This window comes from Typopeltis vanoorti, chromosome 20 (assembly GCF_054136105.1).
Source record: "Typopeltis vanoorti isolate ZY-2024b chromosome 20, IOZ_Tvanoo_1.0, whole genome shotgun sequence".
In the NCBI taxonomy this organism is placed as follows: domain Eukaryota; kingdom Metazoa; phylum Arthropoda; class Arachnida; order Uropygi; family Thelyphonidae; genus Typopeltis; species Typopeltis vanoorti.
The window spans coordinates 111,635,003-111,654,088 of record NC_143568.1 but is presented as its reverse complement, the minus strand read 5'-3'; the positions used below and the strand labels follow the sequence as shown (position 1 = coordinate 111,654,088).

Below are 19,086 nucleotides of genomic sequence, written 5' to 3'. Positions count from 1 at the left end.
CCTATATGCCTGGTGAGATTCATTTCCTACTCTGCTGTTCAGGTCTCCAATAAGGGCAGATTTTTCCATTTTCTTTATGTTAGCTGCCTTTTCTAATGACTCAAAAAACTTCTCCAATACTTCCTTAAAAAAACATTCGGTATGACCATAGGTTTCATTGTTCATTTCGAAGTTTGCCCACATAACTACTTGAAACTGCTTTCCAATCAAGAAGTTTATCTCCATGTTCAGTGTTGAATACTATTGCTTCTCCTTCCTTTCCTTGATCATTATTGCCTGAAAACAGCCTCCTATACTTATTATTTATTAATATCTGTTTTTGTCTTCTTTGTCTTAGTAATGCCAATTATGTCCATGTGGTACTTTTCCAATTCTTCTGCAAGTTCGATTTCTTTTCCATTAATACTCCTTATATTGATGGTTCCTATCTTCAGTTCTTTTGATGTTGGGTTGGAGTAGATGACTTTTCACTGTTCACCCTGGTTTCCTAAACAAAACAGTGGGAGTCTTGTTTAACTGGGCAACACCCCAGCAGGCATGAAATCTCATCATGCTGTACCATCATATGCATTTGTAGCTTAAGCCATAATTTGGTATTTGAATCAAGGGTTAAATATTGTGGTAGAAGCTGGCAATCAAGTAACTATAATAAAATTAGTTTAATCCTTTATCCAAGTGTGAGCAAACAAAGTTTGCGCCTGAAGTATCTTCAGGACTAGGGTAAAGTGATACAACACCAACACCAAGTGAAAAAATAAACTTTCAACATCTTTCTCTAAATCCAGAGTAATTTATTAAAAAAGGGTGGCACACTATTTGGCAACTCCTATAGGTAGAGATGACTTACTAATGCTTCTGCCTGGTATTTCCACTAGGGCCTGGCTCCCACTGAAGAGACCTCAATAAAGGTCGAAACTAGTCTGGGTAGTGGCCCTTCCTTTAATGCATAACATTAGACATATCCGCAAGGAGATGTGTTTTGCATTATAGGAGATACTGAGTTAGGAGTGTTGGTAGCTTTCTCCACCTTTGCAACGAGTTGCCCTGGTGTTGTATCACTTTACCCTAGTCCTGAAGATACTTCAGGTGCAAACTTTGTTTGCTCACACTTGGATAAAGGATTAAACTAATTTTATTATACTCTAACCAAGTGAAAAAATAAACTTTCAATCAAGTAACTATTTCATTTAGCTCTTCATCAAAATAAACCACTATTGTATATTGTTATACACTTAAAGTGTTAACACATTTAGAAAAATAAAGAATTTCTTAGAACTCTGATATATTTCATTCAGCGTTACAAGGAAATTAGGGAGAGAAGAGATCAGTTAACTACCTTCTAAAGATGAATCACAAGATAAGCATATGTAGCATGTGCTTACTAGCTTGTGTGTCAGTGACATGCCACATGATGCATTTTTTGTGATTCACATTTTGACTGCAATATATTTGTATACATTATAAAAATGAAGTGGATATTAAATCCATCATTATATTTTAATAAATATTTGTATACATTTTCAGCACACTTCTATTATACTTGGAGCAAAAGCCTCGCAATCCTGATTCATCTCATTTGTTGATGAGCAAATCTTCTATCCGCTCTCATATCATACTTATCTCCTTTCAAATCAATCATTCCAACCAATACAATGTCATCCACTTCTACTAGCTTACATATAATCTTGGTCATGTGATAAATCCACTTTTGTTGCTCATTCATCTAAAATGTCCATAACCACGTATACCACCATATCTTTTTGCATCTGTTTCTGCTTTCTTAAATTTTCATTTTCCTCTTCACATTATTATTATTATTATTATTCAGACCTCCATGGAGTCAAAAGACCCAACATGGGAGTCCTTTCTAAGAAACACAAGTCTATGAAGACTCATCGAGGGAGGTTTCTCCTAGGAAACACAAGTCTATCAAGACTCATCGAGGGAGGTCCCTCCTAGGAAACACAAAGTCTATCATACCACTCCTTAAATGCATTGACCGTTCTCGCTCTCACCACTCCATCAGGCAATGCATTCCATGGTTCAACCACCCTCCATGCAAAGAAACCATTCTTCACCCTCATGCTCACAGTTTCCTTTTGTAACTTCCAGGGATGGCCCTTTGTCATCACTCCTTCCCACTGTTCAACCAAGCAAAAGAACTCCCCAGTGTCAACCCTGTAACCACCTCTCAACAGTTTAAAAGTCTCAATCATATCACCTCTCCTTCTTCTATCCACCAAACTCTGCAGTCCCATTCCCTCAGCCGATCCTCATAACTAACATGGCACAGTCCTGAAACCATCTTTGTTATCCGCCTTTGTACCCTTTCCATAGTTAATTTATCCCTTTCAAATCCTGGGGACCAGATTTGAGAACAATAGTCTAAGTGTGGTCTGATTAGAGTCTTATACAACGGAATGATAACCCTTTTGTCTCTGCAGGTCAGTGTCCTTCTCATTATTGCAGCAATCCTCTGTGTTACCTTCACTAACTTTGCAATATGTCCCCTAAATTTCAGGTTTCTATCAATCATCAACCCCAGATATCTTATCTCCCCTACTTCCTCCAGTTTAACACCTCCCATAGAGAATTTATTTCTTGTGCTATTTGTAGGTATTTTGTAATTTTCATATGGCCCAGGCTTCTGAACCATATATTAGGATAGGTCTTGCTATTCAGTTATGGATTCTTATTCTTGTTTTCTTGCTTATTAAATTTGGATTTAATATCTGATTAATAGTTTTTGTTATTCCTATATAATTAGTTATTTAATGTTGCATTGTCTTTCTCTCTTTCATAAGATAAGTAGTAGCCTAGATATTTGAATGTGTTAACCTGTTCTACAATATCATCGATGATGCAAATTTTACTTCTTATTTGGTCTTAGCCTTTAAATGCGATGACTTTGGTTTTGGAAGTAGAGATTTGCATATTGTATGTTTTGCTATTTCATTTAATGCAAAGGCTACTTGCTGTAGTGAATCTTAATTATCTTCAATTAGAACCTGATCATCGACAAATAAAATGCATCGATGTTAGCATAGTCATTTATTTGAATACCAAAACTGGTTTCTTCCTTCCATTCTCTTATAATATTATTAATATAAATATTAAAGATGAGTGGTGATAGACTACATCCTGTTCGGACATCGACATCTGTAGTCTGTGATTCAGATTTTTGTGCGGCTATCTTTAACTTGGTTATTGTTCAATCTCTTAAAGACTAAATTAAACAAATATTATGAAAATATTTTTGGAGATGAACAAAATATATATATTGAAAATTGCTTTAATTAACTGGTTAGGAATATTGTTATCTTTTAAAATTTCCAGTAGCTTATTACGATTGACTTTATCAAAAGCCTTTTTATAATCAATGAATAATATATGTCTCTAAATTGATTCTCTTCTTTTTTCTATCAGAAGCCTGAGAGTAAACAAAAGGCATCAGTGCAGGATCTGCCTTTATGGAAACCATTTTGTTCATCTCCAAACATATTTTCATAATATTTGTTTAATTTAGTCTTTAAGAGATTGAATATATTTTATATCTAGTATTTAAAAGACTAATGCCTCTATAGTTCTGATATCCATTAATATTGCCTTTATTGAAAATGGAAATGATCATAGCATTTTACCAGTTTTCTGGTAGTAATTGTCCATTTAGGATTTTATTTAAGAATTCTAGTAGTTTGTATCTGAAGTTGTCTCCAGAGCATTTGAAAAGTTCCATACTGATATCATCTTATCCTGAGCTTCTATGGTTCTTGAATTGTTTAAGTGTTCATTATAAATCTTCAAGAGTAAAGGAGTCTATTGAGTTATTTGCAGATAATGATTCTGACAGTTAGTTGTCATCAATTGTCCATAATTCTTTATAGCATATAAGCCATCCTCCAAAGGTATGGTATTGATTATTATTATTAATTCTTGATCATGATCAATTCTCTAATGCTATTATTCATGTGTCTTATAAATTTATATGTTTGTGTTTGAAGTTTATCAATATTGTTTCCTAAATTGGCAACAAAATTGTTCCATTGAACTCTGTCTTTTATGTATTTCTCTTTTTTGCTATTGCTCTTTTATATTTATATTCAATTTCATCTTCTATTTTTTTGTGCTTAACCATTTTTCATAGGCCTTCCTTTTTTCATCTATGATTTTCCTGATTTCTGGATCCCAGTTATGAAAACCCTTTTTTTTTTTTCTGATATTGCAGAGATGACTCGACTCTTGATTAATAGATTCATCTGAGGTAGTTGCTGCAATTTTTCATTTAATTTTTGCTGATAGTTTTCCTTTATCAGAGTCAGATAATGAGCTAACTTTGAACCTAAGTTCTCAGTGGTCTAATGGATACTGGTGCTTGTGTTTTATCCATGTTGGGGGGAACCATATTGATGTCACACATAGATAATGATCTGATTCAATTTCAAAACCTCGGAAGACTCTAACATCAAGAATCACACTTCACACATCACCTCAAGGGCTCACTTTAGTGAGTACAGAAGTGCCAAACCAAAGGTACCTGATGCTAGAGAGTTAATAATAATAATAATAATAATAATAATAATAATAATATTATTATTATTATTATTATAGAAGTGTTATTATTATTATTATTATATTATAGCAGTGATAAAAGTGTTGCAAATGGTAAGACATTAAAATCAGCATTAACGCACTAACTGACAGCCAACACAATTTGATGAAAGAGACATCTGAACTACATCGAGCACTTGATTCTCTAAAACTACAATATGAATGTTTAAATCAGCAACAACATAAAGAAGATCATGTCATAAACGGTCTTCCTGAAATTGCACCTATAGAAAACCTCAGAGACGTAATTTTAAAATTAGGCCATGCAATTGATATTCCTCTACAGGTTAACGACATTCAGACCGTAAATCGGATTCCTAGGAAGAGCAAAAAACAAGACTTGTTCACCTTAAATAGTTCGCCTTACAAGCAAGTCCACAAGAGACAATCTCATAAAAGCCAGCAAACATAAAAAACCAGTTGCCAAGGACTTGAACATATTGCAAGATAATACACCAATCTTCCTATCCGAATATTTAACATCATTCAACCAGAATTTCTTATACCAAGCAAGAAAAGCAAAATCAGAAAAAAATTACCAATTTTTGTGGATCAGAGATGCCAAGATATTCTTGAGGAAGTCACACACCTCAAAGCTGATACTAATTAAAATCTCAGAAGACATAAAAAGGCTGCCACAGTGATAAAAAAAAAAAGTATCCTAATTAGTCCAGAAAGAAGACCACAATAAAAATGAATGTAAACCATCAAGACAGATGCAACAACACCAGAATATATCAGCAATTTCACTTTGATCAGACCTTTCAGATCATTCTTTTGACCCTCAAACATCAGCCTACTTCCAACACAGCAATCGAACTGATAAAAAAATCTAATCAGTGTCATCCTCAGAAAAGCTTATTACAAAGCTTCGAGGATATCTCAACCGAGATCAACAGAAAGAAAAAAAAAAAATATATATATATATATATATTACATTGAAGTGCTGTAGTTACAGTGCTTAAATACGCTAAAAGCAAAAAATTATAAAAAAAAACAAAAAAACTAGAACAACATGTTTTGTAAATTAAAAAAAAAGATACTATTATTATTATTATTATTATATATATATGTGTGTGTGTGTGTGTGTGTGTGTGTGTGTGTGTGTGTGTGCGCGCGCGTGTGTGTGTGTGTGTAATTTTTAAATTTAGTAATTTCAATAATTTTGTAATGTAATTGTTATATGTATGCAAGACATAATAATCATTAATATAATGTTACTATGTAACATGAAAAAATAATTCTCATGGAAAGGCTTAGACATTGGTTATGCATTTTCACTATATAATTTAAGGAAATTACAACGTACTAGGATAAACATTAAAATAAATTTTAATATATTTCAATATTTCGGCAACGTCATGTTGCCATTTGCAAGAACTTAAGTACAAGACATGTGCACGCAGGCACAACAAAACAGTAAGTGAGGAAGAAGTAGGAAGCTATTATTTCTCCTAAAGTCCTGATGATGCCCTCTAGTGGGCAATGTTGGTATTCTTGGGCAATTGGGCTGAAGGTCTTCTGATGTAGGTTTCCCAAATTTGAGGAAGTCTCATGCAGCCAAATTTGTTGAGGTTTGGATCGTTTATTAGGGCTGAAGCTGATTCCATGAAAAGCCTTTCATATCTGTATTTGCTACAGTGTATTATCCTGGCTTTCTTCCACCGTATTCGATGGCAGGTATCCAGCACATGGTCAGCAAGACCAGAGTGGCTGTATTGGTGAAAATAGATGTAGTCCTTGTGTTCTGAAATTCTGATATTTGCTGTCCTGCCTTTTTGGCCAAAGTAGGACAGCTTACAGCTGCAAGGAACCTGGTATACACCAGGTAGGTCTAGGGGGAGAGGTTGGTCTTTAGTAGAGTGGATAAGGGATGCCAATTTTTATATGGTCTGTAACATGAAGTTAAGTTATGTTTTTTTAGGATTTTTGTGATTTTTTCCGAGGTGCTTCGGATATAGGGTACGGTGATGGATTTAGAGTAATCCTTGTTGTGAGGGGGGAGAGATTGTGCTTTACTGGTTTCAATATTTTTTGGATTTTTTTTCGGGGGGGGGGGGTAGCCATTGGCTGAGAAAGTGTTGAGAATGTGGTTTAGTTCTGTGGTTAGGGCATTGCCATTCGAGCAGATAAGTTTAGCCCTGTTGTGTAGTGTCTTAATGACTCCATATTGTTGAGAGGAGGGGTGATGGGATTGTTGGTGAATGTATCTGCCTGTATAGGTGGGTTTTCTATATACTGAGAAAACCAAAGTTCCATCAGGTTGGCGGGTGACTAGTGTGTCTAAGAAAGGAATGCAGTTGTTTTTTTTCTAATAAAACAACCAACACCCCAGAATCAAATTCACCTTGGAAGAGGAAAAAAACAACTGCATTCCTTTCTTAGACACACTAGTCACCCGCCAACCTGATGGAACCTTGGTTTTTCCTATATCATTGATATTTCCTATATCATTTATATAAAAATTAAACAACAATGGCCCAATATTCTTCTATCCATATCACCAGTTTAGCATCCATCCCCATCTGCTCCAATTTTCTCAACAGCATTCCTTGGGGTATCCTGTCAAAAGCCTTAGCAAAATCCAGAAGTACCACTGTGTAGCCATTTCCTTTGTCCAACTCAGATGTCATTCTACTATAAAAATTAATAAATTGCTAAGGCAGAATCGATCTTTAACAAAACCATGTTGGCCCCTATAGAGTATCATATCCTGATCCACCCATTCTTGAATTTTGTCTTTAACCAACTTTTCCGATACTTTTACCACCACTACCAAGATATTGATTGGTCTGTAATTAACTACTACAGTTTTAGAGCCACTTTTATGCAAAGGAACTACTTTGCCTTCCTTCCACTCTCTAGGGACCATACCAGAGTTCAAACTTAAGTTAAATAACCAAGTAAGAGGCACTGACAATTCCTTTGCACATTCACGCAACACCCGAGCTGATAATCCATCTAAATCTACAGCAGTGTTTGAAATAACTTACTTCATGTGATATACATCTGTTAAATTATCTGTTAAATTATCCTTGTTGTGAAAACCAAATCACAACAAGCAACAGCAAACTGGACAGAATTGTTCAGACTCTCCTAGGACAGACAGAAGTGGAAAGAGTTCATTCAGCCTCATCATCATCCACATAGATGATGGAAGAGAGAAGGAGAAGAAGAAATTATCTGTAGACTAATCCCTCCTTTTCTTTCTTTCTTTCCTCCTTTCTCTTCTTTCCTTCCCCACAATGCTATTGGAGTATTCGAGGACTAGGGGTGAATCTTTCCTATTTTGCTATTTCATTTTGTCTTATGAGCTAGTCCAACATCCAGACACAGCAGCCCTGTCACTGGACACCTTGCACTTTGGCTAATAACCAATTCACAGGTATTCTAATTATAAATTAAAGATACCAAGATATTATATACTGAGTTTAATCCTTTATCCAAGTGTAGGCAAACAAAGTTTGCACCTGAAGTATTTTCAGGACTAGGGCAAACTGTATATAGACGGCAAGGCTCCCACTGAAGAGACCTCAATAAAGGTTGAAACCAGTCTGGGTAGTGACGCTTCCCATAATGCATAGCATTATACATACCCATAAGGATATGTGCTTTACATTATGAGATACTAAGGCAAGTGATGTGAAGTCATTACCATCTATATATGAGTTACCCCAGTCCTGAAAATACTTCAGGCACAAACTTTGTTTGTTTACACTTGGATAAAGGATTAAATCAAGTATATAATTTCCTGGTATCTTTAATTTATAGTATAACCAAGTGAAAAAATTCCCAAAAAAGTATTCTAATTATTTTCAAGTCTCAAAGAAAGAATTCAAGGACCACTCAAAATAGAAAACCCATACATAGAGGGTGATATTTGCACAAATATTCACACTATTATCCAGCTCAACAATATGATAATAAACACACTGACTCACAGAGCCAGAACTATCTGTTCTAATGACAATGCGCTAACCACTACACTCACTTATTTGAATCACACTTTCTTAGCCAATGGCTATAATCCCCATATAATAAAAGAAAAACTAAATGCTCCTTGGAAATCCCCACCATTGCCTATTACACAAGACTACAGCAAAACTATTACCATCCCAAAAAAATGAAGACCATTGTAAATTGAGTGAAGAAATAGTGGGCCTAGCAAACAATTTGAATCACGAAGTGAAATGATTACGACATAGAAAGTGCCCCTGAAGAGTCAACCAACGAAGAATTGGTTGAACTGGAGGAATAACATATTGCAGAAGAGAAAGAATGACAAAAGGAAGAGAAAAAAGAGAAACAAGGAGAGGTAGTTAAACAATTCACAGTGAGGGGTCTTGCAGCAATGTTCTCTGCAGTTAGCGATGTTCTCAAAATGGCTGAAAACATGGAGCCCTATGTTGAATGGTACTTATTAGTAGAAAGGAAAGTACATGATGCGTTTGCTTGCTACAAATTTATAATGAAAAGAAAAAAAGGAATAAGCAAAGCACATTGGACATTTTCATTTAAAAAAAAAAAAAAAAAAGATTATACAATAAGAGCCACAGCCACTTGGTCCTTCATATAGGGAAGGTAATGAAGATGTGATTGTGGAGGAAGATTTCGGTGATTATTCTCCCAAATTCTCCCATTACAGTTTTATAATGAGTTTTAAAAGTTAAAATGAGGTTTAAAAGTATACTTATTATGGTTAAGTCCGTAACTCCTATAACTCTGTTGATTTAATGTATCAACTTACGTCTGAACCGACTTATGTTCTGCCGGATGGAACAGAACCCTGACGTAAGTCGAGCGATGGCCGTACAACTTTCTGATACCTATCTGACAGCCAGTCAGATAGGTATCAGAAAGGTATCAGTGGATAAAGAATAGATATCAGTGTAATAACTTGTGAGTTATTCCAACTCATAAGTCATCATCACCAAATTCCTGCTATGTACCCTCAAGGGGTGTACAGGATATGATAGTACAACATGAAAAATTTACATCATTACTAACTTCCTATCTACAATTTTCCTCCAAATCAGTCTGTTACTTGTCAAGACTCCAACATTATCAGATCTTATATTTCAATCGTCTAAGGCACTTTGTACCGTATCAATCCACCTATATCTTGGTCTTCCTCTGGGTCGTTTTGCTGCCAACCTGGCAGAGAACACTTGTTTTGCTAATCTTTCCTTGCCCATTCTGTTTAAGTGACCATATCACCTGAGATTAGCTCTGCTAATGCATTCCTGGATGCTGACAATGTCAAGTTCTTTCCTAATATCCTCGTTTTTAATATGATATTGCCATTGATGCCATCTGTTCACGCCTATAATCTTTCTCAGGACTCTCATATCTGTGGTCTCTAGTCTTTAGTCAAGTGTTTTACTTCTGACCCAGCTCTCAGATCCATGAGTTAAAACTGGTTTGAACACTTGTATACAGCTAATTTAGTGTTCCGACTATTTCTCTCTTCCCACCATACCAGCGTTGCTGATTCTGTTGTCTATTTCTATATTTAATTTATGACCTTCAGTAAAAATCGTGCCTAAATAGCTGAAATGTTTTACTTGTTCCATAGGTTCTCCATTCACAACACATTTGACATTTTCAATGATTCTGCCTATTTTCATTGTCTTTGTCTTTTTATTGCTGACCTTCACATACCATATCTATTACAACAGCTATTCAATTTAGTCAGAGAATCTTGCAGACTTGTAGCGAATTTATTTAGAAGTATAACATCAGCCGCATAAAGCAAAGAGCTGACATTAACATCTCCAATTTTGATATCATGTTTAATACCACTTTCCTTCATAATGTGATCCATATAGATAATGAATAACAGAGGGGATAATGTACATCCTTGTCTCACACCAGATTTAACATTAAACCATCTTCCTGTACTTCCTTCAATTCTAACTGCTGACTTACAACTCAAATAAAGACTAAGTATTGCTTGATATAATGTTCTGCCGCGTATTGAATAGCTTCTCTCTTGGCACCTTGTCATATGCCTTTTCCAAATCAACAAAACTTAAATACAGATCTTTGTTATATTCCCATGCTTTCTCGACTATTTGTCATAAAGTGAAAATCTGATCCTGACAGCCTCTATTTGGCCTGAATCCAGCTTGTTCTTCACCAAGCTTTTCTTCCACAATTCTTCTCAACCGTTTCTCAAGTATACTTGCATAGATCTTGCCAGGAACACTCAGTAGGGAAATACCTCTGTAATTCTCACATTCAGTTTTATTTCCCTTTTTATATATGGGTACTATGAGAGCTCTACTCCAATCATCGGGAATTCGTCCCTCTGTCCAGGCCTTCTGAACTATGCAGTGGAGCCCCTGTAAGACTCTTATACCACCATACTTCAGCATTTCGTCGAATATCATCTACTCCTGCTGCCTTTCCACATTTCAAGCCTTTGATGGCTTTTCCAACTTCAAGTATGGATATATATATATATTCCTGACTGCATGCCTGGTCAGTGTTTTTTAGCACTGTGCTGTCATCACTGCTTGTTTCGTTTAGAAGTTTTTCAAGGTAATTACTCCATACTTCAAGGATATCTTTTTCTCCCGTTTTCATGTCACCTTTATCATCTCTAACTCCTTTTACAGCACACTTTTCTCCATTCCTAAGCTTCTTCAACAACCTCCAGAATATTTTGCCACCTTCTTGATATTTATTTTCTATATTCTTGCCAAAGTCCTCCCATGACTTTTGTTTAGCTAGTTTTACACAGTGTTTAGCATTCTTGCATTTGTCTCTATATTCTCTAAGAGCACAAGCTGACTTATTTGACAGGAACTTTTGATATGCTTTCTTCTTTTCCTTCACTGCCTCTTTAACTTCCTGTGTCCACCAGGGAGTTCTGATTTTTTTATCCTTACAGACGACCTCACCACATGCCTCTCAGGCAGAATCAATCAATGTTTTCTTCAGAGTTTGCCACTGAATCTCCAAGGTTTGATTCCTGTTCTCAAACTCTTTCATTTTTTCTTCAATAATCTTTGTGTATTTTAGTCTACAGTTCACATCTGAGAGCTGCTCAACTTTTATTCACTTTAAAACTTTCTTACATGTTCATAAGTCTGTTATCCAATCCCATCCATTTCAATTTATTTAAAAGCTTGTCATGTGGTAGGCTATCAAAAGCTTTTGCAAAATCTAACTATACCACGGTATATGCATCTCTGTTGTTCAAGACATTTATCACATTGCCAAGGTAAATAAGTTAGGAAAACATGATTTCCCTTTAACAAAACTGTGCTGATAACCACAGAGAATACTGCTGTTATCAACCCATTTCTGTATCCTACTTCTCACCAATCTCTCTAGTATCTTCACCACAACTTCAGATATAAAGATTGGCTGGTAATTTGTAGCCACAGCCTTATCACCACCTTTATGCAGTAGAATAATTTTACTTTCTTTCCACTGTCTTGGAATCTGTGCTTTTTAAGATTCTTATGAAACAATAGGGAAGGTAATGAAGATGTGATGGAGGCCTGAATAATAATAATAATAATAACAAAATAATAATAACAACAATCAGGCCAATGCTACTGCCATTTCCCTAGAACATTCCCTTAGGATGCTTGGTGTTGTGTCATCATATTCTATTGCCTTATTGACATCCAGTTTATTTATTTCCTCATATACCTCCTGCTCACTCACAATTAAGCCATCCTGTCCTGTCCTCTAGTTGAGTTTCTAATGATTTCAACCTGATGAGGATGAAACACCCTTATAAACTGATCACTGAGTACCTCAACAATTTCTTCCACTGCAGTTACAATTCTACCATTTTCATCCATTAACATCATCTTATCATAATCATTTTTCTTTCTGCTTGCTACATATCTAAGAAACTCTAGGGTTTTTATATTCCACTGAAACATCAGCTAATAAGTTAATGAATATTAATTTTTTTCTTATCATTTTGTGTTTTGAGGCAATACCATTAAATAAACTAACATGTACTGCCAACACATAAGAACATCCTTTCTACACACGTAAAAATCATTTTCTAAAATTATTCTGTGTTTAAAAAATAAAATTTGAAATTGAGTCTAAGTTAATATTTAATAGTCTATATACGAGGGTCATTTCAAAAGTTCTAAAACTTCTGAAATACAAGAGCACAGTGTGGTCTTATTGTTAAATCAAACATTTATTTAACAAAATACATTTACATTATCTCAATATAATTTTATTCTGCCTTTTCACTGCTGCCCAATGTGTAGGTAAGTCTCATATCCTTGTCAACAAACTTTTTTTTGTATGGGTTTGATAAGTCAGATCAATTTAGCAGAAACTGTGAATAGTAGCGAAGTGTTTCTTTCAACTTACAGAACTGGTTAAAGTGTAGAAAAGAAGCACCTGTCATTCATATTTTCGTTAAGACCTTGCACTATCATAAAAAATGTGTGAGGTCCAATCAGAATCAAATTCTTCCTCCATTCTGAGGTCTTATTTCACAGAACAAGAACACTAAAAATAGAAAACAAGCACATTTTTACTCAGTCTTGCTTACATCTATTGAAATCATTACTGCATACCATGAAAAAGGTTCAGAACTCTTGAAATAACCCTTAGATTTTATAAAATCTAGAATGCTTATATTTGTATTATTTTTACAATCATCTGTATTAACTGTTTAATAAAGAGGAATTACTGTTGCACTTTTCTATTCTTTTGGGATGGGGGTGCTGCCATTAAACATATATCATTCAAAAATAATAAATATTACAACCAATTATTATCAGTCAATAATTGGTTGTAATAAGTCAATAAGTCAATTTAGAGTCATAAATTAATATTCTGGTAAAAAAAAATAAAATAAAAATAAATAAAAAGATGAACTAAGTACTCACTTTTAGTGCCACCTGAAGTTCTATCACGTAACCTTGTTAAGCTGTCTGACGATGTAGTTGGTAGCCGAGGTCTAATCAAACAAAAATTAAATACATACTGAGTTATGAATTTTTAGATCACTCTATAAATAACAAGGATGTGATGAAAATGCATATTCATATGCATTTTTATGCATATGAATATGCATAAAAATCATGCTCGGAATTCTTAATTCAAATCTTAATAGTTTAAGAAAATGTTATCTAAAGCTAACCAAAGATAGCTTCAGGCAGAAAGGTTAACTATGGGAACAAATATTGGATAGCATGCAAAGAGTCTGGAGAAAACTGGGCAGAGAGAGATAAAGAGCAATTACAGATATGTAGCTAATATGCATGCTGGCAAATTTGTGTTTATATATACAAATGTCAAGAGCAGCAGATTAAATAAGTGATAATAGGAAGGACAACGAGAAAGGAGGGGGGGTAGAATGCTATTGATAACAGCAGAGGAGTTATGTCCTTGCATCTGCACAAGGTGGAGATGTTATGGCATATTTCCTTCTTTGCAACTGCACAAAGTGAAAATACAAAGAATAAAATAGTTTGGAGGCAGTATGGCAAGGTGGAGTGGACAGGATGAAATACTTAGCTGGATATGCAACAAAATTCAATGTGGACAGTGGAAACAAGGAACTGTAGAGCCACCTGTCATTCAAATGGGCTTGCAAATAAGAAAAGGGTGATCGTTATAAGTCTTGGATTGATCAGAAGATTGACTATTAATAAGGTATTGAATGTTCCACCAGTTGGTTAGTGACCATGAGGTGATAATTATCTAGGTGGTGGCCAGCCATTTGATACTTCTGTAAGCAAAGGATATATGTGTGGAACTACAAGGACATTGATTATGGAAAGCTCAGAAAACCTTGGAGCTTTAGCATGAAATGAGGAGTTGGATGGAAAAGAACTCAATGATGCTTGGATACTGCATTGGATGAATGAAAATGGATGAATAAAAAATTAAGCATGCAATCTGAAGGAAGACATTATGGAGGCGACATAAGATAAATGGTAATAATCTTCATGAGAAGCATAAACAGTACTTCTCATGCAAGTGATTTCTCGATACTTCTTAGTGAGGGTGGCAGAAGTGCATTACATGCAAAAGCCAGCTGATCAGGCTGAAAAAATTCCCAGAGAGTTATTTTGGTAGAAGAGAGCATGATCACAAGAGGATGTTAGTTAGTGGAAATGATAGAACTGTAACCACTGTAGAGATATTTAATGAACAGCTAAAAGTATTTCATCCGTATACACATGATGTGGGGAATTGAATACAGAGGGAATGGAGGGGAGGAACGATAGTGAGCAAGCAAGAGATATATAAGAAATTAAGCAAATTTGATGTAAGGTGGTAGTACTTGATAACATACCGCAATATGCATGGCATTTGTTTATATTAATTTTTATTTTTATATGGTTTGGTAACCCTGGAACATTTACAAGTTGTTTCAAGGCTTGCAATAAGTAGGGCAGTGGTGAGGTGATTAAATTTATCTACTGCCTAAAACCAATCATAAACATCCATGGCCACAGTGGAATAACATATACATTAACAACTCAGCCAATCAAATCTGGAGTTATGGTTAAGGTTTTGGTGGAATTATCAAGGACTAGGATCCCAAATTGCATCAATAACAGAATTCTCTGTAGTCAGTCAGTATGTTGGTTAGATGAGCTGAGCGAAAAATATATAGGCAATGCGTGGAAGCTCAAAAGGCAGCATCTGACAAAAGCAACATATGACTGCATACCAAAGGTTAAGCAAGTAAATAAAGTAGGAGTGAAATGGATGAATAGTGAGATTAAGCCACCTGTGCTGGAAAAGAAAATGTTATGAAGGAGGTACAAGACAGTTGGTGGTGATCCCATGAAGATTATAAAGTGCAGACTAGAAAGGTGACGAGTATGGTAAAGAAAGAAAAAGTGCAGTATGAGAGAAGATTGGCTGCTCAGGCCAATGTTAATTCTCTTGATTTAAGCCAAGGTTAACTCAAGAGAATTTTTTTGCTACATGACAAGCAACAGGAAGAATAATTATGGCAGATAACATTGGTGAATAGTCATGGCAGCAGACTAACAGCTGCAAAGGTTATAATGGAATTATTGAACGAGCATTTTATTAGAGTATATCATACTGGTGAAAATGATCCTGTGCAATATATAGAAGAGAGATGAGTATTAGGAGAATTGGAAGTGAAAGAAATAGAGGTGTACCAGATGTTGGATGGATTAGATCTGAATAAGATGTGAATAAATGTGACTAATAATAATTATTATTATTAGTCAGGCCTACATGGAGTCAAGAGACTCATCGTGGGAGGTCCTTCTTAGGAAACACAAAGTGTATCATACCACTCCTTAAACTCATTGACCATTCTTGCTCTCTAGGCAATGCATTTCAAAGTTCAACCACCTTCCATGCAAAGAAACCACTCCTCACCCTCTTTCTCATAACTTCCTTTCATAACTTCCAGGGATGGCCCCTTGTCATCACTCCTTCCCGCTGTTCCACCAAGTGAAAGAACTCCCTAATGTCCACCCTGTAACTGCCTCTCAACAGTTTAAGTCTCGATCATATCACCTCTCCTTCTTCTATCCACCATACTCTGCAGTCCACATTCCTTCAGCCGATCCTCGTAACTAACATTGTACAGTCCTGAAACCATCTTTGTTATCTGCCTCTGTACCCTTTCCACAGTTAATTTATCCCCTTGAAATCCTGGGGACCAAATTTGAGAACAATAGTCTAAGTATAGTCTGATCAGGGTCTTATACAACAGAATGATAACTCTTTTATCTCTGCAGGTCAGCATCCTTCTCAGTATTGCAGCAATCCTCTGGGTTTCCTTCACCACCTTTGCAATATGCTCCCTGAATTTTAGTTTTCTATCAACCATCACCCCTAGATCTTGTCTCCCCTACTTCCTTCAGTACAGCTCCTCCAATCAAGTATGATCGACCACCTCTGATCGATGGATCCCAAACTTTAACACTTTACATTTTTCTGCATTAAACCGACACCCCCGTTCATTTTCCCATCTGTTTAGTTTATTCAAATCCTCTTGCAGGGCTGCCACATCTGCACTATTACTAATAACCCTTCCCAGCTTCACATAATCCACAAATAACTGAACATCCCCTTGCAATCCATTGACAATATCATTAATTTCTGCTTCCTTGATATTGCCCCACCATACACAACTCTCTGATACCTATCAGACAGCCAATCCTGAATCCAATTGACTAACCTGACATTTAAACCCATGTGCTGCAACTTAAATATCAGCTTATCATGCAGCACCCTGTCAAATAAAGGTGGAGTAAGCTATGATCACTATCCTTAGTATTTCCCATAATGTAAAACACATCTCCTAGCGAACATGTATGATGTTATACATAATGGGGAGGTTACTACCCAGACCAGTTTCGACCTTTGTTGAGGTCTCGTCAGTGGGAGCCAGACCCAGATGTCAATACTCAGGTTGAAATGATGCAGAACTTATACTTTACCATATGAGTTGCCAAAAAAGGTATCACATCACAAAAGGCACCAAGAATTACTGAAAAAAGAGAGCCAAAAGGCTTTCACTTCGGCAATGCAAAATTATTCAAATTAAGTGGATATTGAATCCAACATTATTTCAAAGCCGAATAGAGAAACTACAAGATTTTCATGCTGAATATAGAAACTATAAAAGTTTTGGCGGATCCAAGCATAAACAAACCTTTCTTGATAAGGGCAACTCGGCAATCATATTACTAAACTAACAGCGCCCCTTAAAAAATCCATGTTGATTCTCGCAGATAACATTACCCTCATCTGCCCAATGCTGTATACAGTCCCTCACTAATTATGTGTATAATTATATATAGTCCCTCACAATAATGTAGGAATAGATGACATATCACCATGCATTCTTAATAAATGTGCACCACAGTTATCTATGCCCTTGACTTAGTTATGTAATGAAAGTCTTGCAGTAGGTACAGTTCCTAAGCAGTGGAAGGAAGCCAAAATAGTACCACTCCACAAGTATGGTTCTAAGACAGAAGTCTACAACTACAGGCCAGTCTGTATAACTGCGGTTGTGGTCAAGGTGTGGAGAGATTGATAAGGAATAGAATACAGAATTGGGTTGATGGATAACATTCTTTTTGATGGTCAGCATGGATTTGTAAAGAGTGGGTCCTGTTTTAGTAATTTACTTGCATTTTATAATAAGGTGACAAGTGTATTAGGTAAGGGAGAATCATATATATATATAGAATCATATATAGTGATATTATTAGAATTTTGCAAAAGCGTTTGACAGATTACCATATGATAAGTTGGTGTACAAGCTACAGAGGATGGGAAAATGGATCAGAGATTGGCTCTCTGAACAATACCAGCAGGTTATGTATGATGGAGCAGCGTCTCAAAAAAGAAGGGTAACCAGTGGGTTACCCTTCTTTTTTGAGACGTACCTCAGGGTTCTGTTCTTGGGCCCATGCTGTTCAATTTGTTTGTAAACGATATATCATGTGGACTGTCTGGGGATCTTCAGTTATTTGCTCATGATTCAAAGTTGGGAAGAATTATGAGCAGCATGGCTGATATTAAATCCCTTAAGGAAAATTTGAATAGATGTTTTACTTGGACAAAAGGAATAGGCCTAAGTTCGATTCTCGTCGCAACAGGAGGAATCTTTATGTGGACGATTTCAATTGAAGGTGAGTTAGCTGATCTCATATGGAGGTAGCAGGGTGTTTTCTCCCAGAAACTCAGGTTTTTTATCCCACATACAGACAAATCGGCCCTTCAGAACACACGAATTTACAGACAAAAAATACTAGTTGTGGTGGGCAATAGATGACGTTGATGGAGATGATCCATAGTAGAAGTTCGATGTAGTGGTTGAGACAGTTGTAGGTATCCTCCCGCGATGAGTCTTCGGACTCCTTGGAGGTGTCAGGAATAATAAAAAAGAGTGGGAGTTGTAATTTTAATATCTATAAGTGCAAGGTGTTGCATTTTGGAGTGCAGAAATATAAGGCTGTGTGCTATATTGATGGTGCCATACTGCAGGAAGTGGATGAAATTAGAGATTTGGTAGTGATGGTTGACAGTAGACTGAAGTTTAGAGAGCATGTTGATTAATTTTGACGGTATATATTAGAACAGAGACTGATAACTAAATAATTAATTTATTGACTTATTGCTGATATTTCGCTGGTATTCTAATGAGCATCTTCAGAGCACAAAAAACAGTTTGTCAAAGTGTGAGACAACAATCTGGTGTAACAATGGGACTAGTTAGAAGTTCTAACAAGAACTTCTAACTGGTCAATATCAGCAATAAGTCAATAAATTAATTATTTAGTTATCAGTCTGTGTTCTAATATATACCGTCAAAATTAATCAACAAAAATTGATCAACATGTATGACGAACACATAAACCTTTCTACATGCTTTAGAGGGCATACTGCTAGTGTTGCAAAGGCTGAACATCATAGTTCTGCTATGATAAGAAGTATGCTAATATGTAAGGATTAAGAAGTGGTTGTGCCATT

At 35.7% G+C, this 19,086-nt stretch overlaps 1 protein-coding gene across 1 annotated transcript in view; it reads right to left on the bottom strand.

Moving 5' to 3' along the window:
- The window catches only part of LOC150095799 (SH2B adapter protein 2-like), a 187,299-nt gene that overhangs the window by 94,741 nt on the left and 73,472 nt on the right, over positions 1–19,086 (bottom strand). Inside the window, 1 exon segment of the mRNA XM_090409973.1 lies at positions 13,488–13,558. Coding sequence (XP_090266099.1) covers positions 13,488–13,558 — 71 coding nt within the window.